This window comes from Rattus rattus, chromosome 9 (assembly GCF_011064425.1).
Source record: "Rattus rattus isolate New Zealand chromosome 9, Rrattus_CSIRO_v1, whole genome shotgun sequence".
NCBI lineage: Eukaryota > Metazoa > Chordata > Mammalia > Rodentia > Muridae > Rattus > Rattus rattus.
The window spans coordinates 57,338,824-57,361,483 of record NC_046162.1 but is presented as its reverse complement, the minus strand read 5'-3'; the positions used below and the strand labels follow the sequence as shown (position 1 = coordinate 57,361,483).

The window sequence follows — 22,660 nt, the reverse complement described above, 5'->3', positions numbered from 1 at the left end:
CCCTTGCAACTCCTCCAGCTGACCTGCATTCTTAGCAGGGGCCTTTGGTGGGGCTCTGATGCATGCCTGATCCTCTGCAATGCTGCCTGGCTTGCCTGGGCCCCTGAAAGAACCCAGGGTCACCTCTGACCCCTCGGAAGTGGAACCCCAGCAGGACCGCATTGTACCGGAGAGGCTGGGAGGGAGGGAACGCATCATGTTTGGATTGACCCTCTGGACGACTTCTCTTCAGTTCTCTCCTAACCAGAGAAGTAAAGTAGAATACCTCTAGGGCGGGTGAATGAAGTCAAAAGTGGAAACTTGACGGATGGCAGGCTGGGGTGGCAGCCACCGCCTCCTTCGGCTCCGCCTGCTCTTCCGGCTTCCTCCTCCCTTGGCCGCCTCCTCCCTCAGCCTGTCCTGCCCCCCAGCGGACATCTGAGGAAGTGCAGAAGAGGAACCTACTTTCCCTGCAGGGTGCCTCGAATGTCTGTGGGTAGGTACAGCTTCAGTTGAGGTTTAAGGTGGGATGACATTCAATGGCACCTCGCACCCCTCCTCCAAAACGCACCGAAGCAGCTCTTACATGTCCATTCATCCTATACTGCCTTATAGATTAGCATACCAGCAACGTAGGTTTTAAAAGAATCTTAAAAACAAAATCCACCAAAGAACTGTTAGAACTAATCAAATAATAAGTCACAGAACACAGTCAACAAGAATATTTCTTTAAAATTTTTTTCTTAGGGTTGGGGATTTAGCTCAGTGGTAGAGCGCTTGCCTAGGAAGCGCGAGGCCCTGGGTTCGGTCCCCAGCTCCAGAAAAAAAAAAAAAAAAAAAATTTTTTTTTTTTTCGGAGTTGAGGACCGAACCCAGGGCCTTGCACTTGCTAGGCAAGCGCTCCACCACTGAGCTAAATCCCCAATCCTCTTTTAAAATATTTAATGTGTACTATGTTTCTCCTATATGTATGTATGTACACCACATGTGTGCAGTGCCCTTAGAGACTAGAAGAGGGCATCAACACCCTGGAACTGGAGCTACGGCGACTATGGCCTTTGAAGATTAGGAAAAATGTCAGCTTCATCCTGATTTGAATTCCAAAGATGCCATCCCAGTGAGGTAGAATGGGCAGCCACAAGCCAGGAGCCATGCAGATAATTTAAATTACTTGTTTATTTTATTTTTCTAAAGATATCTTTTTATTTAGTAATATGTGTACAAGGAATATGTGTACTCAGGTTCCCACTGAGGCCGGAAGAGGGTGTTGGATCCCCTGGAGCTGGAGTTGCAGGATGATCGGAAGTACCTGGTCTAGGAGCTGGGAACCCAACGCGCTCCACCCCCCTCTAGATTTATTTATTATATATGTACATTGTAGCTGTTTTCAGACATACCAGAAGAGGGCATCGGACCTCATTGAACTCAGGACCTCTGGAAGGGCAGTCGGTGCTCTTAACCACTGAGCCGTCTCTGCAGCCCGAGAGCAAGCTCTCTTAACTAATGAGCTGCCTCTCCAGCTCTTGAAAAATATTTCCAGCCAGGCAGTGGGGCAAATGCCTTTAGTTCTAGCACTTGAGAGACAGGCAGAGACACGCAGATTCTGAGTTCGAAGCCAGTCTGGTCTACAGAGCAAGTTCAGGTCATCCAAGGCTTCACAGAGAAACCCTGTCTTGAAGAACACAGAGAGAGGAAGTGGGGGGGGGAGGTAGAGATATTTCTATAAACTACCATCAAAATATTCAAAAAGGGAAATAAGAAAGCAACATCTTTTACAATACCCACACCCCAAAAAAAATTCTATAGAATCAAAGAGAGGGAAAATCTGTACGTGAAAAGTCAAATTTGGAGGCTGGAGAGATGGCTCAGCAGTTAAGAGCACGACTGCTCTTCCAGAGGTCCTGAGTTCAATCCCCAGCAACCACATGGTGGCTCACAACCATCTGTAATGGAATCTGATGCCCTCTTCTGGTGTGTCTGAATTTACAGTGTACTAATATATATAAAATAAATAAATATATCTTAAAAAAAAAGATGTACAACACAATGACCTTTATTTAAAAAAAGAAAGTCAAATTTATTTTGACTCGGAGATGCTTACCCAGATTGGCATTGAACTCCCTAAGTAGCCAAGGATGCTCAAGAACTTCTGATCTTTCTGCCTCCTGGAATTACCCGGTTTATGCGAGCCTAGGCTTGAATCCAGCGCTCATGCGTGTTAGGCAAGCACCCTACCAACTGAGCTACATCCTCAGCCAAGATACTAAAAGCCAAGAAATGGAAGAATGTGCACTCATGTGCACAAGTGCACATGCACACACACTTATACATACTCATGCATACACAGATACATGCACATACACACACATATGAGCACACATGGACATAGATGAGCACACACGTACACAAACTCATGCACACACATGGACACACATGCACATGCACACATAGACACATACATGCACACACAGACACACACATGCACACACATGGACACACACGCTTCTGTGTTTACACATTGCAACAATTAATTGGTAGATGTATCATAGACTCCACAAAATCCCTAGGAGTAAATCCTTGAGGACATGGGAGCGTAAGTGTGTGAGATGCATATTCTTCAGTGTTGACTACAGAGATGATTCATAGAGGAAAAATGAACTGGAAGCCAAAACCATGAAGTTTGGATCCAGTTCCACACCACTGTATGCCCCTCTGAGCTCAGATTTCTCCTTTCCCATCGCCTCACTGTACGCAGAATGACATTTTTGCAATTAGAAATATCTAGATCTCCTCTCAACGTTCTCTTTCTATTAAGCTCCTAGTGGGCAGAACTTGGGTTTTGGAGACAGTCAGGTTTTGTGTGCTTCACCTTGTGACATGGGGGTACGGGGGGGGCAGGGAGATGGCTCAGCCAGTAGGGGTACCCGCCACACAAGCATGAAGGCCTGAGCTCTGTGTCCAGCACATGCATTTGTAGTCCCAGCCCCGTGGAGGTGGCGACAGGAGGATCTCTGAGCTTGCCGGCCAGCCGGTGAAGCAGAATCAAGAGTCAGCCTTAGTCAGAGGCCCTGTTCTCACAGAACGAGACGGAGAGTAACTGAGGAAGATGTCCAGTGACCTCTAGTCGGCACAAACATGCACCTACATGGTCCTGTGCACCTGCACACAGGTATACATACACACAGATAATCTCCCAAAGCCAAAGCTGGAAAATGTTACACACAGCACCCATGAAGTGGAAGCTCATAAGATACGGCATCTAGGGTTGAAAATAAAAAAGGGACGAGGTGGTTGGGGATTTAGCTCAGTGGTAGAGCACTTGCCTAGCAAGCGCAAGGCCCTGGTTGGGTCCCCAGCCCGGAAAAAAAAAAAAAAAAAAAAGGGACTAGAGAAGGAAGGTTCAGCACTTGAGAGTGAATATTGATCTCACAGAAGACCTGAGTTTGGTTCCCGCCATCCCTGTCAGGTGGCTCACAACCACCCGTGGCTCCAGCTTTGGGGGGTAGAGCACCCTTTCCTGGTTCCCATGGGAACATGCACCTCCCTACACATAACCCACGCATACATAGTTACAAAATTTAAAAATGTATTTTATGTGTATTGATGTTTTGCCTGTATGTGTGCCTGAGGACCACATATGTGCCTGGTGTCCATGGAGACCAGAGAGAGCATCGGATTCCCTGAAACTGGGATTACAGACGGCTGTGAGTCACTGTGCAAGTGCTGGGAATGGAACCCATGTTCTCAAGAGCTGCTAGGTGCTTTTAAGCATCCAGCTATCTCTTTAGCCTCTAAAAATAATTTTTTTAAAAAAATTAGTAAAATAAAACTGGGTGGTGGTGGCACCTGCCTTTAATCCCAGCAGTTGGAAGACAAAGTCAGACGGATTTCTGTGAGGTTGAGGCTAGCCTAGTCTACAGAGCGAGTTTCAGGACAGCCAGAGCTACACAGAGAAACCCTGTCTCGAAAACAAAAGAGGGCTGGAGAGATGGCTCAGTGGTTAAGGGTACTAACTGCTCTTCCAGAGGTCCTGAGTTCAATTCCCAACAACCACATGGTGGCTCACAACCATCTGTAATGGGATCCAATGCCCTCTTCTGGTGTGTCTGAAGACAGCTGCAGTGTACTCATATACATGAAATAAATAAATTAATTTTAAAAAGGAGAACAAAACAAACAAACAAAAACAGTAAAACTTAACCGGAACTTCTTGTGTCTGCCAAGTTTTCCTGGCATTGTCTTTGAAATTCAAGTCAGGAAGGAAGTGGGTATCGAAAGTTTTTCCTTAATCTCCAGAACCCCCAGCAGTGTTGGCTATTCTATGAATTCTTCCTTTTCACTCGGGCTTCTTTTCTTCTTCAGCTCCACCTCCTATTAATGACTATCTGATAAGCCTGAAGGGAAAGCCCAGGACACTTAAAGCGGATTTGAAAGGCCACTCCGCTCCGTGAAGTGGTGCTAGCTAGCGCGCACCCTCGTGGAAGATGTTGGCATCGCAGGTGTTCTGTGCTGGCCCCGCCCCCGGGGACAAAGGCCTTCCAGGTCGCCTACCAGAGAACCCGGGTCCAGAGGAACAGATTTGACCTGAAGAGGGGGAAGTGGCGTTCGGAACCGTGTCTGAGGGTCTTGGAGGCAGAGAAGGTGAGAGACGGAGGCACTGAGAACTTAGAAAGGGTTGGACGGAGGAGAATCGCGAATGTGGGCATGCGCAGGAGCGTGGGATTTTCGGAGCCAGCATTAGTGCCTAGGAACTATTACAGTCAGCCTGGGAGGGTTAGGACTCCAAAGCTGACGCTCTTAGCTTGCAGAGTTTGCTCTGTCTCCCGACTCCAAGTCTGTTAGTGCACACACTGCACAGTGCTGTTGTCCCAAAGCGTCAGGCTTTTGACCCTATCTTCTCAGGGTGTATTGGGGGTGGGGGGTGTCCTAGGCCCCACCTGTGGCCCAGATTGTGGAGAGATTGTGGAGAGGTGGCACTGGAGGGAAGTGAGCATCCCCACTCTTTCACAGATGGCATCATCGAACCCCGACGCCCCTTGTTCCTGCGACTGCTTTGTCTCTGTGCCCCCGGCTTCAGCCATCCCAGCTGTAATCTTTGCAAAGAACTCAGACCGGCCCCGAGATGAAGTGCAGGAGGTGGTGTTTATACCAGCAGGCACTCACACCCCTGGGAGCCGGCTTCAGGTGGGTTAGGAGTTGGAGGGTTTCAACATTATTCGTTTTATAGTGGAAAGAGTATGGACTTTTTTTTTTTAAAGATTTATTTATTATGTATATAGCGTTGCACCTGAAGAGGGCACCAGATCTCATTATAGATGGTTGTGAGCCACCATGTGGTTGCTGGGAATTGAACTCATGACCTCTGGGTGTCATTAAGACAGTGCTCTTAACCTCTGAGCCATCTCTCCAGCCCCGAGTATGGACTTCGAGTCCACCAACTTGGACCCTTGAGTCGAGTTAGTCTCTGCTAATTCAGTTTACTCATGTGTGACCTGAAAATAGGACCTTTCTCAGGGCCATTAAAGTGTCCTGGCAACGTAAGTTCTGGGTCTTTTTTTTTTTTTCAGCGAATTCTTCCTCTCCCTTCTTTACCTCCAGTGCACCTACATCGAGGTGGAACAGGTGTGGAAGACGCATGCTGTCATTCTGAGCCGCCCTTCTTGGCTGTGGGGGGCTGAGATGGGTGCCAACGAGCTTGGTGTCTGCATAGGCAACGAAGCGGTGTGGACCAAAGAACCCGTAGGGGAGGGGGAAGCCCTGCTGGGTATGGATCTACTCAGGTAAGGACCTGCTTGCTCTTCAGTGCTCCACTCCCCCCCCACCTAACCCCTGAGTCTATTGGGCTTGTCTCCCTTGGCCTTGCCTTCCTGGTCTTCCTAAGGAGGCTACAGTCATATCTTCACAGAACCTCCCTTGGCCAACAGTGCTTTCTTTCTTTCTTTTTTTTTTAAGTACTTTTTTTGTTTGTTTTGTTTTGAGACAAGGTTTCTCTGTGTAGCCTTGGCTGTCCAGGAACTTGCTCTGTAGATTAGGCTGGCCTTGAACTCACAGAGATCCTCCTGCCTGTGTGCCAACACATGGGACTCAGTACTATTTTTGTTGACTGAAATATTCTATAGTTCTGGTTTATAAGAACTGATAAACACCGGGCAGCTCTGCCTGAGGAGAGGTTCAGGCGCTTCTTCCTTGGGGAGTGTTCCAGATCTTTCCATAGAACTCTCAGTTCAAAGCTGGGCAACCATATGGCTTTATTATTCTTTTTTTCGTGTTTGTTTTTGTTTTATGTTTTCAGACAGGGCCTCACAGCATAAGCCTGATTGGCTTAGAATTTACTACCTAGACCAGGCTGGCCTCAAACTCACAGAGATCTGCCTGCCTCCCGAGTGCTGGGGTTAAAAGTGCGTACCACTACTCTGATTTTTTTACTTTGCTTTGGTATTTTTGTCTGCTTGTTTTAATATAAGAAATCACGTAGTATGTAGCTGAGTCTAGAGACGAACTTCTGCTCTTCTTGTCTCCACCCCTTCGGTGGCCTGTATGACTGTTTAATGACATCATTGCAGCTGGGTTGGCTGTGTCACACAGGCTTCTCATCACATCTGTGTGGCTCACTCCTGTGCTCTGACTTTTCCGTCAGGCTGGCTTTGGAACGGAGCAGTACTGCCCAGGAGGCTGTGCACGTGATTGCGGGCTTGCTGGACCGCTATGGGCAGGGAGGCAGCTGCCGGGAGGATCCAGAGCCTTTCTGCTATCACAACACCTTTTTACTGGCTGATCGGACAGAGGCGTGGGTGCTGGAGACAGCTGGGAGGCTGTGGGCTGCTCAGCGGATCCAGGGTAGGAGTCTAGCATAGAGCCTGCCTCCAAGAGGGAACCTAGACCTCCCCAGGTACTGCCCTGCACTTCTGGACGCTACCATTTTGTTCTGAGAGCCTTGGGCAGGTGGGCCAGGAGGCAGCCAGGGAGGACTAGACTAGGGACTAGAAATGAACGCACTTAGGAACTCCCTTTCTCCTTCACATGGACAAATACTCCCATGCTTCAGCCTGCCCCTTCCTCTGGGAAGCCTTCCTGGATCTCCCTGTGTGGTTAGGAGGGCATTTGCACGCAGCTACCACTTTGCTGTGTCACATCTGTCCCTATGATTTCGTTCTGATTGATTTGTCAGTCTCCTCATCACCATAGGCCCCTTGAGGGCAGGTTGTACTTGGTCAAACTGTCATCTAAGTAGCTCACCCAGGGCCTAGCACATCATGGATGCCCCATAGTGACAAACAAGTTCCTCTTCTTACACAGGAGGTGCCCGAAATATTTCCAACCAACTGAGCATTGGAACAGACATCTCAGCAGAACACCCAGAGCTCCGCAGCCATGCCAAGGCTCAGGGTTGGTGGTCTGGGCAGGGCGTCTTTGACTTTGCTGAGGTCTTCTCCCTGACCCAGCAGCCTGTGCGCATGGAGGCTGCCAAGGCCCGCTTCCGGGCAGGGTCTGAGATGCTGCAGCGACAACAAGGTCTGTGAGTGTTGGGCACGAGGCCACGGCACCCCAGCTGGAGTCTCTCACAGCCCCGGTTGCTAAGCCCTCTCTGCCCTCTCCACTTCACCCTCTGTAGGGAGCATCACAGCAGAGGTGATGATGGACATCCTCAGGAACAAGGAGAGCGGCATCTGCATGGACTCTGGAGGCTTCCGTACCACAGCCAGTATTGTGTCGGTCCTGCCCCAGGATCCCACAAAGCCCTGTGTCCACTTCCTCACTGCCACACCAGACCCATCCAGGTGAGGGGTGAAGAGGACATACTGTCAGGGACATGACAGGACATTTTCTGTTACTTCAGTCCTTCAACCTGTGTCTTATTAGGTCGGTATTCAAACCTTTCATCTTTGAAGTGGGGGTGTCCCAGTCCCCCCAGGTGTTGTCCCCCACTTTTGGAGCCCAGGACCCTGTTCGGATCCTCCCCAGATTCCAGACTCAGGTGGACCGTCGACATTCACTGTATCGTGGACACCAGGCAGCCCTGGGGCTGATGGACGAGCAGGTAACCAAGGGGACTGTGCTGAGGGCAGGGAGGAAATACCTTTCGGATATTCTGGGACCAGAAAGGGCCTGAGCCTAGAGGCGGCGGTAGATCTGGGGGAGGTGGGACCTTCAGCTAGTCTTGGGTTTCTCCTGCCTGGGGGAGAGGGTCCACATTTATCACCTCTGGTTTTCCCAACAGAAGCAGGCACAACTGCGGCAAGAGCAGCAGAGTCTGGAGCAGGAGGGCCTGGAGGCTCTCAGAGGACTGCTTACTGGTGAACAGACCCCACCCCCCCAGGGGCTGGGCAGCCTCTTCCAGGCCTTTGTGGAGAGGGAGCACCAGGTCTATGCTTAAGCATCCTGCAGCTCTGGGGCCAGCTGCCCTGAGCTGTGGTGGGCGCGCTGGGGGTGAATCAGCCATCCCTTCTCCCTGCTCATCCAGGTTCTGAGTGGATTAATAAATGTGTTTTATTTCCTTACTCAGTGAACTGGATCTCAAGTCTATTGGGAAGAGCGGAGTGGGGGATGGCGGGGTGTCCCAGCAGGCTGGTTGCTAAACCTGGAGGCTTCCGTACCACAGCCAGTATGGTGTCGGTCCTGCCCCAGGATCCCACAAAGCCCTGTGTCCACTTCCTCACTGCCACACCAGACCCATCCAGGTGAGGGGTGAAGAGGACATACTGTCAGGGACATGACAGGACATTTTCTGTTACTTCAGTCCTTCAACCTGTGTCTTATTAGGTCGGTATTCAAACCTTTCATCTTTGAAGTGGGGGTGTCCCAGTCCCCCCAGGTGTTGTCCCCCACTTTTGGAGCCCAGGACCCTGTTCAGATCCTCCCCAGATTCCAGACTCAGGTGGACCGTCGACATTCACTGTATCGTGGACCTGGTTCATGGTGCCAAGCCATGAACCCCAATGATGGGTGTGGTGGGACCCAACTGTGTGTGGTGGTGGTGGTGGTGGTGGTGGTGTTTTCATGAAGACCCTCATTAGGTAGCTATTGGCTGCTATCTGGGGACAGTCAGGATTCCAAGATTTAGCCCCTAGCGTGGACTGCATGGTGGCATCTTTAAAACAATTGCTCAGGAAGCAGAGGCAGGCAGATCTCTGGGTTCCAGGCTAGCCTGGTCTACAGAGTGAGTTCCAGGACAGCCAAGGCTATCAAGGACAGATGCTCTTAAATCTAGCTCAGTAAACTAGCTTTCACAAAATAAGAGATTTTTTTCCCTCACAACTAGACGTGGTAGCATATGCCTATAACCCCAGAACTAAAAAAAAAAAAAAAAAACCCAAAGCTATCTCACCATGAGATAGCAACCTCTTGAGGACCAGCAAGACATTTGGGGACCCAGAGAAATGCCAGCCCTTTCGGTCATCCCTAAAAGGTTAAGCTGCTTTGAGGGACTGTGTTTTTGCTTCTGGTTTTGATTCCTGGACTTACCCCCATGTAACATGAAACGCATTCCAAGCCCAGAGACGCTTTATTGGGGCAGGACCTGGGAAGGAGGCCTGTGAGTAGAGGCTGTGCGTTACTTTGTGCCTCTTTTGTTTGTACTTTTTGTCATGCTGGGAGCTGCAGCCAGAGAGGTCTTGGATGCTGTGGCTGCTAGAGCCCCCTTCCTTGCCTGGACAGAGCCTTTCTGGTTCCTGGGAACCTGTTTCTTGGTAGAAGAGGCCATCTGGGTTGAGGAGGTAGCTTTAGGGGCTGCCTCCTTCCCGGGCTCTTCAGTGACAGCAGGGCTGCAGTCCCCAGCCATGGGCACAGCAGGCAGCAGGGGCAGGTCTGTGAGGACAGGCTGTGTCTCCATCCTTGACAAGTGCTCCGTCAGGGCAGCCTGCTGTCTGCGTTCCTGATGCTGATGCAGTTCCTGCTCCAAGTCCTTGAAGAATCCTGGGGAGGAGAGGTGTAGTCCTGGGTTCAGCATGAGGGCCTTGGGCTCAGGGATGTCCCTGGTAAACCACTTGCCACCCCCAGTAAAAGGAATATCCATCCCCTAGTTAGATCCTGTCCTGATCCAGCCAGAGGTGGATCATTGGCACTCCCTCACTTTATCGTGGAGAGCAGGTGGCCCTGAGACTGATGGAAAGTGAGCATGTAATCCCCAGGGACTATGTGCCATGCTGGGAGGGTGACACACATTCCACCATCCTGAGTGGCACTCTGGAATCAAGAAGGACCTGGGGTGGAGGAGACCGCAGAGCTGCAGAGAGATCCCTCCACAGAACTAGCTGCCTAGGACAGTGTGGTGTGCTTCCCCAGTCTCCTGGGACGGTGTGAGCCTGGGGAGACTGCAAGGTGTGGAAACAGTCACCTCGCTCTGCGCAGAAGGGGCCATTGAGCTCTGGAAACTCCTCCTCCTCGTCTGAGGATTTGTCCTCCTCATCCGAGGTCCACCGCTCCAGTATAGGCTGCTTGTCCAGGTCCAGGAGCAGCGGCAGGGCTCCTATCACCATCTTCCTGTAAGGCAGGGGGAGCAGAGGCTACACACAAGGGCATCCCTGCTGTGGGACCTGGGAGGGGACCGTGACATGCTGTAGTGCCCATACCTGGACAGGAATAACTTTAGGAGATGGGCCTGGGGTCAGCCTCAAAGAGCAACGGGCTGACTCCCATGAGGTGCTGGATATGGGACTGGAAGGTGACAGACTCAAGTCTAGGGGCAGAGGGTATGAGGACTTGCAGGCTGACAGTGGCTGCCTAGAGCACAGGCGACACTCAGCTCACCTTCTGTCCCTCCTCACCTGTAGCCATCCTGGTTGGTGCAGGGATTTCCACACAGGTTGAGAATGAGAAGGCTCTGGGGGAGCTCATCTGAATGGCAGAAAGAATGGGGTCTCATGCCTGCTCTGTACCACCCATCAAGAGAGACAGGCATGGGGACGACAGCAAAAATCACAAGGAGCTTGGAGCCGAGAGGGAGGAGGACCCCACGTAGGACACATTGCGTGCACCCGGGCAAGGTGTTCCTACCTAGCTTCAGTGTTTCTATCAGGTTCTCAGAAAGGTCCAGAAACTGGAGGTACTGCAGGTCAAGGAGGTTTTCCACGTGCCTGATTTGGTTTCCTGCCAGAGACAGGAAGCTGCAAGGGAGAAGGGAGGGACAGAGACAAGGCTGAGCTACAGGACTGCTGGAGGAGGAGGACGGAAGTGGGAGGAGGGCACCAGGTACCTAGGCTCCCTGCCGGCTGACAAGTGGGGACTCAAAGTCTTGTGGGGTGAGGGAAGCAGAGCCAGGCTTAGAGAGCCCAAGCCAGTTCTAGGGGTGTAGCCAGTTTCTTGCCATCTGCCACCCACCCCTTACTCCTTCCCTGCCTTGGTCCCACATACCGCAGGGAGGTGATGCACGCCAAGTTCTCAATGCGCTGGATCTTATTCTGCAGGAAGAAACCAGGGTGGGGAAACCAAGGTAAGGCAGCTGGGTAGGAAGTCTTTTGAAGGGGATGAAGGTCTAAGAGCATGTCTACTCTCAGGAGCTCAGGAAAGATGGGGTAGGAATCAGTCTTTTTGCTTTGTGTTTTTGAAATGAGCTTTCTTTGTGTAGCCCTGACTGTCCTGGAACTCACTGTGTAAACCATACTGGCCTCAAACTCACAGAGATCTGCCTGACTCTGCCCCCCAGTGCTGGAATGAACAGTGTGTGCCACCACCACCCAGCCAGAAATCAGTGCTTCAATTCTGGAGAATTCCTGATTCATTTGGGAATGTTCTCCTGACCAAAACACCAGAAATGCAAGCAAAGCTGTTCCACTGTTTTTAGATTAGACAGACTAGGTGCACAGCGGGGAGGGGACAGAAGTGTGGGGTAGGGGGTTGGGGAGGGCTTTACCGATTGCAGGTAAAGGCTGTGAATATTCCGGAGACGCTCTAAATTCCCGATACAGGTAATCCCTTCCCCATCCAGGCGGACAGTCTCCAGATCGTCGAGAGTGTGAAACCTGGAGGACAGTAAGCAGGGTGCTATGCTAGGGCTCATACCTGTGGCCTTCAGTAGATAGGGAGGGAAGAGGACATGTTTCAAGGAAAGGAGGAAGGCTGAGTGGCTTTGAGATGTCAAGGACAGCTTTGAGACACTAGTCTAAGTCATGAGACTGGCTGGTTGTCAGGCACATGGCTCTCCAGTGGTGGCACTGAGAAAGCAAAGCACAAGCCCTCTGGATAACTGGTTGGTGGCTCTTCATGCTTCCTAGAGATTCAGAACAAGAGAAGCTTTCCTTGGTGGAAGCAAGGCTGATAAGGATAGATGCAGAAATACTCTCATGTCTCCTGGCCGGACCTTTCTCCCTTTTGAATGATCATGGAAGAAAAATCACTTCTATTCTTACTCTCATTATTTCCAAATTTACCGAGCGTCCTCCAGACAAATGACATAGGTCCTTGCCCATCATTATTAGGGAAACCAGGGAGATGTCTATGACAAGTGGATGCCAGAGGTGGGTACAGGAAACTAAGAGTTGAGCTGTATACCAACTCCAGACTGGGGGGGATCAGGAGCTTCCTAGAGAAGGTGACCAATGCAGAGGTAATGAGAGGGGCAAGGGAAAGGGGACAAGGAAGCATTTCAAGCAGAGCAAACAGTGCACGCATGCGCTAATCCAGCCTGTCTTGGTCTTGCATGTGCCTGTGAATCTTTTGGGTACTGGAAGATTCGGATTCTAATTCAGTAGGTTTGAGACTGGTATCCTCTTTTTCTCTCTTTTTTTTTTTTTTTTTTGTTCTTTTTTTTTGGAGCTGGGGATCGAACCCAGGGCCTTGCGCTTCCTAGGCAAGCGCTCTACCACTGAGCTAAATCCCCAACCCCCTCTTTTCTCTCTCTTAAAGGCAGAGAGCTTCGTGTAGCCCTGGGTGGCCTCAGGCTTTCTATGTAGCTGAGGAGGATGGTCTTGAACTTCAGATCTTCCTGCCACGACTTCTCGAGTGCCAGGATTACACCACAGCCAGTTGTGGTTCTTAGCAATGTGTCAAGTGAGCTATATACCCTGTGGAAATTCTTCATTTCTAGCAAGCCAAGCTCTCAGGTGATGTCAAACTGCTCTGACTAACAAGGGGCAAGAACATGGTGTGAGGGCTGGAGAGATGGCTCAGAGGTTAAGAGCACTGGCTGTTCTTCCAGAAGTCCTGAGTTCAATTCCCAGCAACCACATGGTGGCTCATAACCATGTGTAATGGGATCTGGTGCCCTCTTCTGGCTGCAGGCAGATATGCATTGCATACATAATAAAAATATTAAAAAAAAAAAAAAAAAAGAACACAGTATGAGAAATTGCACACTTGTAGAGCGTGGCTGTAAGGTTGGTTTATGCTATTTGGATTTTATTCTAGCTGTAATAGGTTGCTGAGGAAGTTTCTACCAGGGAGTAACTAGATTTATCATTTATAACAATCACTGGGGCAACAACAGTGTGGGGAGGCCAGACTGGGAACTGGGCAGAGAATTTTGGGGTTTGCTAAGTAGTAGTGACCTCCAAGGCAGCTGAGGATGTACGAAAAATCGTCTTTAAGGAGTAAAAACCAATTGGAAAGTAATACTGATCGGTGCATGGAATAACTTAAGAGACAATCATGAGTTGCGAAGTCTGTATAGCTCAGCAACCTGAACATCAGTGTTACCCTTTCCTTCCCGTCCACTCACATCTTTTCTGACAGGTCTTCATCTTCAGGGAAGGTCAAGTTCCGCTTGGTGATAAGGGCTTCAGTAATGTGGACACCTTCCTCGGTTTTCTGGGTAGCATTCTTAGCTGGGGAAAGACGAGCCTTTTGTCACCTGTGTTCATTTTTTGGAGACCCGACCTTCCTGTTGACCAACTGTTCTGTCCGTCAACTCACCTTCCTGCTTGTCTCCTGGCATGATCTAAAACAGCGGCTGCTTGAGGCAGATCGACGAAGAAAAGCTGTGAAGGTTAGACGGTTGGGAGGGTTGAACCCAGGTTAGAGGGAAGACTAAGGAGATAAGGACAGGGGGTTCTGAGGGTTGTTGGGGGTGCGGTGGAAGATAGGAGTAAATAGGAGCGAAGGATCTGGAGTTACAGGTGTGTGGCGTGGCTTTACTGGCCTTAAACTGAAAGGACCAGAACGATGAAAAAGAACCGTTCCTTGAAGGCTCGCGTCGTTGCTAGGAGACAGGACGCCAGGTCTGACGGACCCAGGGCGGGGGGTGGGGAGGAGTGAGGGCGGGCACCACAGACCCAGCTCTACGCATGCGGATAGCTGCTTCATCCGGCGGCACGCCCGCTGTTTCCGGCCCTGGGATGCCCCACAATCCCTAGCTACTTCCGCCTCCGGACAACCCTCACGGGAACTTCCTGTAAGGATGGCTGCGGCGGTGGCTTGCATACTACGAGGAGGTCTCCCGCCCCGGGCGGGTAAGGAGTGGCCCAGGGCCCCACTGCACACAGGCTGGCGCTCTCTAGCCCTCGCCTCCCTCCTTTCCTTCTGACCTTTCCAGTAATCCCTGGCCGTCGACAGCTCTCGGAGACCCTGCCTCTTTGACTGGGTCCAGTTACCAGCCTGTGACATCCCTTCCACAACTCCGCCCCCCAAACTGGGAATCACAGCAACGCTGTCACCAAAACTGTTTATTCTTACACCCCAGGACTCCGCTTTGGATTTTTCTAACCCTTCGCTCAGTTCTTACCCCTGACCCCGGAGAGTCCTTGCCAGAAATTGTATGTATTCTTTCTTAAGGTCTTAGCCCAAACACAGACTCGGGTCTTCTCCCAACTACCCTCTCCATAAAGCAGGTTCCTCGGTAAAATCTTTTGCTTGTATCTTGATTATTGACATTCCCGCTCAGTCAATTCAGTCTAGTTTTGCCGATGCACTTGTCTCATCTGCGATGTTAAACTTCACGGAGAGCTAGCAAGTGGCATACATTAGGCACTTAGGGAGCAAACTTGACACCAAACTGTAGGATTGTAATGAATGTTTTACGCTCATTGCTTCAAAGCAAAGGCCCCTTGAGAGGAAGGCATTTTTACTCTCTTAAGAATTATTTATGTATAGGAGTGCATGGTAGCAGTCTTCAGACACACCAGAAGAGGCATCAGATCCCATTACAGATGGTTGGGAGCCACCGTGTGGTTGCTAGGAATTGAACTCGTGGCCTCTGGTAGAGCAGTCAGTGCTCTTAACCACCGAGGGAGGCATTATTAACCCCTCTTTACAGAAAAGCACACGGAAGTTTGGACCAGTTAATAACACTACTAAGTTAGTGTGGAGCCTAAAATCCAGTTCTGTCTCATTCCAAAGGCACTCTTAATAGACCTTGTGCTCCTTAACCATAAAAACCTCTCACCCTGGCAATCTTCCGTATTCCCTTGAGTCTTCTAGCTGCTCCTTTCCCTGAGAACCTACACTGTTGGTCTTTATGTCAGAGCTCAGAGCTTTGGCGTATTTCCTTAGTTGCTGAGTCAGTCTTTCTTTCTTTCTTTCTTTCTTTCTTTCTTTCTTTCTTTCTTTCTTTCTTCCTTTTTTTAAGATTTATTTATTTATTATGTATATAGTGTTCTGCCTGCATGTATGGTTGTGAGAGCCACCATGTGGTTGCTGGGAATTGAACTCAGGACCTGTGGAAGAGCAGCCGGTGCTCAGAGGTTTCTCTCCAGCTCCTGAGGGGCCTTTCAAGTTTTTCCTGTCAGCAAGATTGTGCCATTGGGCACAAAAAGGTCAGAGGGCAGCTTACATGCCTCTTGCCTACCATAGGGGCTTCCAAGGGTCAAGTTCAGACTGTCCGGCTTGGTGGTGAGTGCATTAATTGTACTGGATGAGTCATCTCTCAGGCCCTTAATTTTGCATTTTGAGTCAGGGTCTCACATTACTGAGTTTGATCGTGAACTCGGATCATAGGCGTTCACCACCACATCCAACCTGAAGAAAGACTTTTTTGGGAGAGTTGTGAGGATGTTGTAATGTGTTTTTACCCCCTTCTTGCTTCAAGTTAAGAGCCTCAGAGCCATGGGATAGAGATATCAGTATGGGGAGGGTTTATTAAAATACAACTTGCTGAATCCCACTACCGAGGTTTGGATTTCACAGGCCTAGAACAGGCAGGAAAGTATGTAGGTTCCCAGGCGAAGCTGACATTGGTGGCTTGATGGAGAGGTTTGTGCTTCAAGAACTGCCGCTTAGAGCGAGGATTGGCTTTCTTTCACTTGCTCCATTTTTCTTGCTACTAGCGATGGAACCTTGGGCTGGGCAGGTAGACTAGTTCTGCCCCTCTTAGGTGCAGTCCCAGCCCAGATGACTGTTTTATGATTAAAGTTTTCCTGGAGCACAGACTCGTTGTTACACGTTGTTTGTGGGCACTGGTTTTCGGTTAGTTGGTTGATTTTTGTACATCTTACTTATGTATCTTGACAGCCGGTCTCCCCGTGCGTTCCCAGCCAGCCTGGCATTCAGATACAGCTGCCTCTAACTCCAGAGCCCTAGGAGTGAAGACGTGCACACCATGCCCAGCTTGCCTCTTCATCTTAAAGAACACTGGCCCACAGTGCAGCACTGGCTGGCATAGAACTCAAAGGCGTACATTAATCGACTAATCTGGCCTTAACCTTGGGGCAGTCCTGCCTCTGTTTTCTGAGTGCTAAGTTATATGCGTGTTCCACCATACCTAGGTTATCATTATTAATAATTTATTTTGTGTTTTGATTACATAAACACACAGCACACCCCACATTCCTGCCTGGTGCTTGCAGGTGTCAGAAGAGGGCTTTAGCTCCTCTGGAACTGGAATGACAGGGGCTTGGGAGTCATCATATAGGTGCTGAGAAGTGAGCCCAGGTTCTCTTGTAGGAGCAAAAAGTGCTCTTAACCACGGAGCCATCTCTCCAGCCCCAACCATGCCTAGGCTTTTATGACTTCTCTTAGCAGAGTTTTGTGACAGACTATTTAAACCCCCAAACTTAAAATATTTATTCTTTGGCCATTTAAGGAAAGGTTTTTCTTAATCCTCTCCCCATATGCTTTATTTGTTAATTTAAACATTTTTTTTCTTTCTGAGGTGGTCTTGTAATGCGTCTTACTAATGACAATTCTGCCTTAGCCTCTTAAGTGTTTGAATTACAGTGTGCACGCACTTCCTGGCTCTCCATTTCCTTTGTACTTTTATTTATTTTACGTATGTGAGTACACTGTAGAGTGAGTACACTGTAGCTGTCTTCAGATACACCAGAAGAAGGTTTCAGATCCCATTACAGATGGTTGTGAGCCACCATGTGGTTGCTGGGAATTGAACTCAGGACCTCTGGAAGAGCAGTCAGTGCTCTTAACCACTGAGCCATCTCTCCAGCCTTCCTTTGTACTTTTAAAAGACTTTATCTTGTGAAAAAGAAAATCTTTTAAAATTCTAGGGCTATATGTAAAGAGGACTTGTAGAGGGCTGGGTCTGGAGTCCATTTGGCAGAGTGCTGGCCAGCGTGCGTGGAGCCCTGTATTTAATCCCCAACACGCTTAAAGCGGGCATAGTGACATACACCCACAGTCCTAAAGGCAGCACACGGGGAGTGGGCGGTGAGTTCAAGACAGCCTGGGCAATATGAGATCCTGTCTAAAAACAAACAAACAAACAAACAAGAAGTAACAGCATCAGAAACCTGGAGAAAGGAGTGTCTTAAGGCATTGAGCCTGCTAGGGTCACCCACTAAAAGGAGAAGAGATTTTTTGTGTGTGCCATGTCTAGCTCTGTGAACCATGCCGTTCTCTGTGGAAGTGGAGGTGTTCTTTTTGTCCATTGAAGACAAGCTAGGTCCTCCAAGGAGCTATATCTTATGTTGCCATCTCCCCTCAGCTTGGCTGCCCACCCTCCAGCCTGTGCGCCATGGCTCCAAGGCCGTGACCCGCCACCGTCGAGTCATGCACTTTCAGCGTCAGAAGCTAATGGCTATAACTGAGTATATTCCTCCCAGACCTGCCGTCAGCCCGAGATGCCTGCCTCCTCCTCCCAAGCCCCCCAAGGAGGTAAGGCAGCTCAGTGCACGTGACTTGGTAGTGGGCTGGTGACCAAGCCCTGTGGTTACTCATGTCAACAGTTCACCTTCCCACCTTGAGCCCAAGGTTCAAATAGTGTGTGTGTGTGTGTGTGTGTGTGTGTGTGTGTGTGTGTGTGTGTGTACACTTGCCTCTGCTCATGGGTGGAGGACAGAGGGCAACTTTCAGTTCTCTCTTAACAGCTTGTAGTCTCTTGTTTCTGCCATGTTTCATGATCCTAACTGGCCCACAAGTTTCCGGTCAGTTCTCCTGTCTCACCGCAAGAGCACTGTGATTGCAGATGTGTGGGACCACCTCAGGCTTTTTTACGTGAGTTCTGGGGGTTGAAATCAGATTGTCAGGCTCTCACGGCAGGCACTTTTACTCTCTGAGTCTCTCACCCATCCCAGATCCTTTATAGTAAAATATAACTTGGTTCTGCATTGGTGCCATACTCTGCATTGCCTGGGCCGTCTGCATTTTCTGTAGTTTTTACTTGTCTCCCAAAAAAGCATCTGGAAGCTTTACAAATCTGTGGGCGGAATTTCACTCGCTTTTTTTTTTTTTTTTTTTTTTTTGAGGCATGGAGTCTTAGGACCCTGCTCTCCTCATTTGCTGTGTTCATTTGATCTCACCTTAGCCTCTGGGATGTGGAGATTACAGGTGTGAGCTACCACACCCCACTCTTTCCTGCTTTAAAGGAACCAAAGCTTCCAGGTTTTCCCTGAGCGGTGATAGAAGCTAGGGGTGGTGTCACAAGCCTCCAATGTTAGCAGTTAGGAGGTGGAAGCTGGAGGATCAGTTGTCCAGGGTCCCCCTTGGCCATATAGGGAGTTCAAGGCCGGTTGGCACTAGATGACAAGCTGTTTTGAGAAAGCAAACAAACTGGGTGGGGCAGCGCATACCTTTACTTCTAGCACTCAGAAGGCCGAAGCAAGAAGATTGCTTATGAGTTCTAGGCTAGCCTTGTCTACTTAATTAGCTTCAGACCATCTCAGACTATAAGGAGGCCCTGTCTTCAATTAAAAAAAAAAAAAAAAAAAAAAAAAAAAAGGCGGGATTGGGGATTTAACTCAGTGGTAGAGTGCTTGCCTAGCAAGCTCAAGGCCCCAAGGCCCTGGGTTTGGTCCTCAGCTGGGGGGGGGGGGGCAGCATGAAGAAACAGCTCAGCAGTTACTGGTTCTTCCAGAGGACCCAGGGTGGATCCTAAACACACACAAGCCAGCTCATAACTGCCCGTAATGCCCTTCTAGGGTACTGCATACATAGGGTGCACACATGCATATAGATTTATTTTATTTATTTTATGTATGTGAGTACACTGTATCTGTCTTCAGACACAGCAGAAGAGGGCATTGGATCCCATAACAGATGGTTGTGAGCCACCATGTGGTTGCTGGGATTTGGACTTAGGACCTCTGGAAGAGCAGTCAGTGCTCTTAACCGCTGAGCCATCTCTCTAGCCCCACATAATTTTTTAAAAAAAGAAAATGGAGTCCTCGGCTAGAGAGGTAAAGGCACTTTCTGCTAAGCCTGGGTTCTAGGGACCAGACTCATTTCCTCCAGACTTGATGACAACTTGATGACAAGTGTCTTTGCCCACTGAGCCATCTTTCAGGACCCCTGTCATACTAGGCATTGAACCACATACTGGACAAGGGGGCTGCAGACAAATTTATCCTGAGCCTTTATTTTAACTTTTCTCTTGAGAGAGCCTTTAATTCAATTTCAAATTTCGGCCTTTTCTTTTATTCTGTAGCTCAAGCAGGCCTTGAACTTCTGATTTTCTTGCCTCAGCCTCCTGAGTAGCTAGAATTAACTTTACAGGCTTGTATTACTACAGTCTATAATGAAGCAACTTTTGTTAAATATGATAGCACAGGTTTCCTGACAAGGTGACTGGAGAACAGTCGGTGCTCTGAGGCTTGCAGACGCTGCTCTGAGACCTGCAGTCCTCTAGGGGAAGTAGAAGGGTTATGGTGGGGGTGCTCCATGCTGTAGGAATCAGGTCCAGCTCCCCTACCCGTTCTCCAGTTTGTTACACGTTCTGGCATCACTGAGCACTCGGTTGCCTGTGTGGGGAAAGGGAGGGTGCCAGACCACCTTCGTGTCTCCTCAGCCATTCATTCCTTCCTGCTACAGGAGTCAGGCCTCATCCGGCTCCTGCGTCGAGATATAGCGGCAGTTTTTCGGGACAACCGAATGATAGCTGTCTGTCAGAACGTGGCCTTGAGTGCAGAGGACAAGCTTCTCCTGAGGCACCAGCTTCGGAAACACAATATCTTCATCAAAGTCTTCCCCAGCCAGGTAGGGTGGCCTGGCTCAGGCCTGTCCTCTCTCATGCCTGTCCTCTCTCATGCCTGCTGGCTGCCCACACAGGGCACTTCCAACTTCTGTCCTAGGCAGCCTGGGCCAGCTGCCCTAGAGCCTAAACTGTGGGTGCAGTCAGCTTGGCACAGCCTGTGACTAAGAATCCTGTTGTCCTCCATTAATCATTCTTTCTGTGAACCCAGGTCCTAAAGCCTTTTCTAGAAGATTCTAAATACCAAAACCTGCTACCCCTTTTTGTTGGACACAATCTGCTGCTGGTCAGTGAAGAGCCCAAGGTCAAGGAAATGGTGCGGATCTTAAAGAGCATTCCTTTCCTGCCACTGCTGGGTGAGTAGGCTGCCCTGCCTGGTAGAGCTGGGCCACAGTAGGTTTGGGTGGGGACTGAGGGTGGCACTCAGCACCTGCGCTGTGGTGCTGGAAGAGATGCGCCCCCCCTTATCTAAGATAAGATAAAGTATCTCAGCTGAGGTACAGAGCTGTGACCAGTGTGTGTTGGGGTTCATTGTGCCTGTGACCCCAGAAAATTCAGATTTCCTGGGAACCTGTATTTAATACCCCAGCACACACTCCATGATTTTCTTTTTTCTTTTTTTTGGAGCTGGGGACCGAACCCAGGGCCTTGCGCTTCCTAGGCAAGCGCTCTACCACTGAGCTAAATCCCCAACCCCCATGATTTTCTTTCGCACTGTTTCATTGCTAACCACACAGAGTATGCAGTGCCCCATCCTCCTGGTCTGTAAGTGTCAGACCATTGGCGGTGCTGTGCCGGCCGCTCCTCCAACCGTCGTCAGCCCTGTGCGTCTTCAGAGACGTTTACAAGCCACTGACGTTAGGGGTTTGAGACTTGTGGAGGCTTATGCATGTTTTCAAGGAGAGAGGAGAAGTGTGGATTCCCAACTGTGGGCTGAGGCGCAAGTGTGGCTCTGATTTTAAGACCAAGTGGGAAGGGGGGAAGGCACGGGGAGCAGACTCTTGGGTTCGGATGATGTTTCTCAAGAAGGACGTTTGCAGGGAGCCTGCTGACCCTCTGCTCTTGCAGGTGGCTGCATTGATGACACCATTCTCAGCAGGCAGGGGTTTGTAGAGTATGCCAAGCTGCCCAGCCTGGACCGGCTACAGGGGGAGCTGGTGGGGGGGCTTACTCACCTCACGGCCCAGACCTGCTACCTGCTTCAGCACCAACCTGTCCAGCTGACCTCCCTGTTGGATCAGTACGTCAGACAGCAGCACGAGGGAGATTGTGCTACGTCAACCGAGGGGAAGCCACATCCTCCGGACCCTGCTCCAGATTCCTAGCTGACCTGCTTTACCCTGCTCTGCCCATAAACACACTTTGTCCCTGTTGTCTGTCTTGTTGTCTGGCAGAGATCTAAAAGAATTTGGAGTGTGGGAGTGGCCTTGTGTGACTTGGCTCTCATTCACAATGACCTCCTTGGGGACAGGCCTCTTGATGATACAGAGAAATTCCATTCCATAGTGAGGCTGCCCAATGGCCTCGGTTTCACTGATCACTGTCTTTAGTTGTTCCAACTGGGGACCCGATAGGAGCAGTCTCCTTCAGTCCTCCTGGCACAAGGCAGAGAGGATGGAGACCGTCTTGCCCAGCCCCTCGCCCACTACCCCTTGCTCTGTTTTCCCAGCCCACCTTCTTGGTTGCTCATGCCATGGTGCACCAGTTGGGAAGACTTGTGAATGGCACCTGCTGAATCTTGTGCCAAGCACAGATGCCAGCTCCTTTGGTCCCTACCATTCAGGAAACCACAGAGGAGTTTGAGTTCTGGAAAAGGCCTTGAATTCGGTTCTCTGAGGCCTCAAATTCTCAAAGTAGAACTTCTTCATAAAGTTACTCACGAGTGGGTCCTGGTTGGCGGGCTTCATAATAAAAATAAAATACCTTTTATTGACTTCTTTTTAAAGATTTATGTGTAAAACTGTGCCTAAGTGGATGGATAGATGGCTCAGTAGTTAAGAGCACTGACTGCTCTTCTAAAAGACCTAGGTTCGATTCACAGCAACCACATGGTGGCTCACAACCATCAGTAATGAGGTCTGACACCCTCTTCTGGTGTGTCTGAAGACAGATACTGTGTACTCACAGACATAAATAAATAAGTCTAAGAAAACCAAACTGCCTACGTTTATATCTGTGTACCATGTGTGTGCCTGGCGCCCACAGAGGTCAGAAGAGGGCATTGATCTGGACCTAGAGTTCCTGGTGGTGTTGAGCCACCATGGGTGGGAGGTTGAACCTGAGTCCTCTGAAGAACAAGTGTTACAGCCGAGTCTCCAGGTCTGAACTCTTGATCTTACAAAGTTATTGTCTGGGTTACTTAAAGTCCTCTCTAAATCCTCACTTTCCTTTCTTAAA

The 22,660-nt window shown here is 49.7% G+C and overlaps 3 protein-coding genes across 4 annotated transcripts; 2 read left to right on the top strand and 1 right to left on the bottom strand.

Annotated features, from left to right (window-relative positions):
- The first annotated feature begins 4,500 nt into the window (after positions 1 to 4,500).
- Scrn2 (secernin 2) lies at positions 4,501 to 8,477 on the top strand. Of its 2 annotated transcripts, XM_032913834.1 has the most exons (7): positions 4,501 to 5,163; positions 5,578 to 5,759; positions 6,617 to 6,816; positions 7,276 to 7,491; positions 7,592 to 7,757; positions 7,840 to 8,017; positions 8,198 to 8,477. In XM_032913834.1, exons 1-7 carry the CDS (start codon positions 4,990 to 4,992, stop codon positions 8,351 to 8,353), a joined length of 1,272 nt encoding a protein of 423 aa, XP_032769725.1. In that variant the 5' UTR covers positions 4,501 to 4,989; the 3' UTR covers positions 8,354 to 8,477. The 2 variants fall into 2 exon arrangements, with proteins under 2 accessions (XP_032769725.1, XP_032769726.1); XM_032913835.1 differs by lacking the exons at positions 7,592 to 7,757; positions 7,840 to 8,017; positions 8,198 to 8,477 and having other exon boundaries at positions 6,617 to 6,868; positions 7,276 to 7,360.
- Positions 8,478 to 9,462: 985 nt separating this feature from the next.
- On the bottom strand, positions 9,463 to 14,156 carry Lrrc46 (leucine rich repeat containing 46). The gene is made up of 8 exons (XM_032913329.1): positions 13,825 to 14,156; positions 13,631 to 13,736; positions 11,828 to 11,936; positions 11,329 to 11,375; positions 10,972 to 11,081; positions 10,743 to 10,812; positions 10,313 to 10,458; positions 9,463 to 9,891 (listed from the first exon to the last, which is right to left on the bottom strand). The coding sequence occupies exons 1-8, from the start codon at positions 13,844 to 13,846 to the stop codon at positions 9,530 to 9,532; spliced, it is 972 nt and encodes a 323-aa protein (XP_032769220.1). The 5' UTR covers positions 13,847 to 14,156; the 3' UTR covers positions 9,463 to 9,529.
- A 105-nt stretch (positions 14,157 to 14,261) lies between these two features.
- Positions 14,262 to 21,703, top strand: Mrpl10 (mitochondrial ribosomal protein L10). Its single transcript, XM_032913328.1, has 5 exons — positions 14,262 to 14,360; positions 17,783 to 17,952; positions 20,104 to 20,268; positions 20,475 to 20,619; positions 21,332 to 21,703. The coding sequence occupies exons 1-5, from the start codon at positions 14,309 to 14,311 to the stop codon at positions 21,586 to 21,588; spliced, it is 789 nt and encodes a 262-aa protein (XP_032769219.1). The 5' UTR covers positions 14,262 to 14,308; the 3' UTR covers positions 21,589 to 21,703.
- Positions 21,704 to 22,660: the final 957 nt, after the last annotated feature.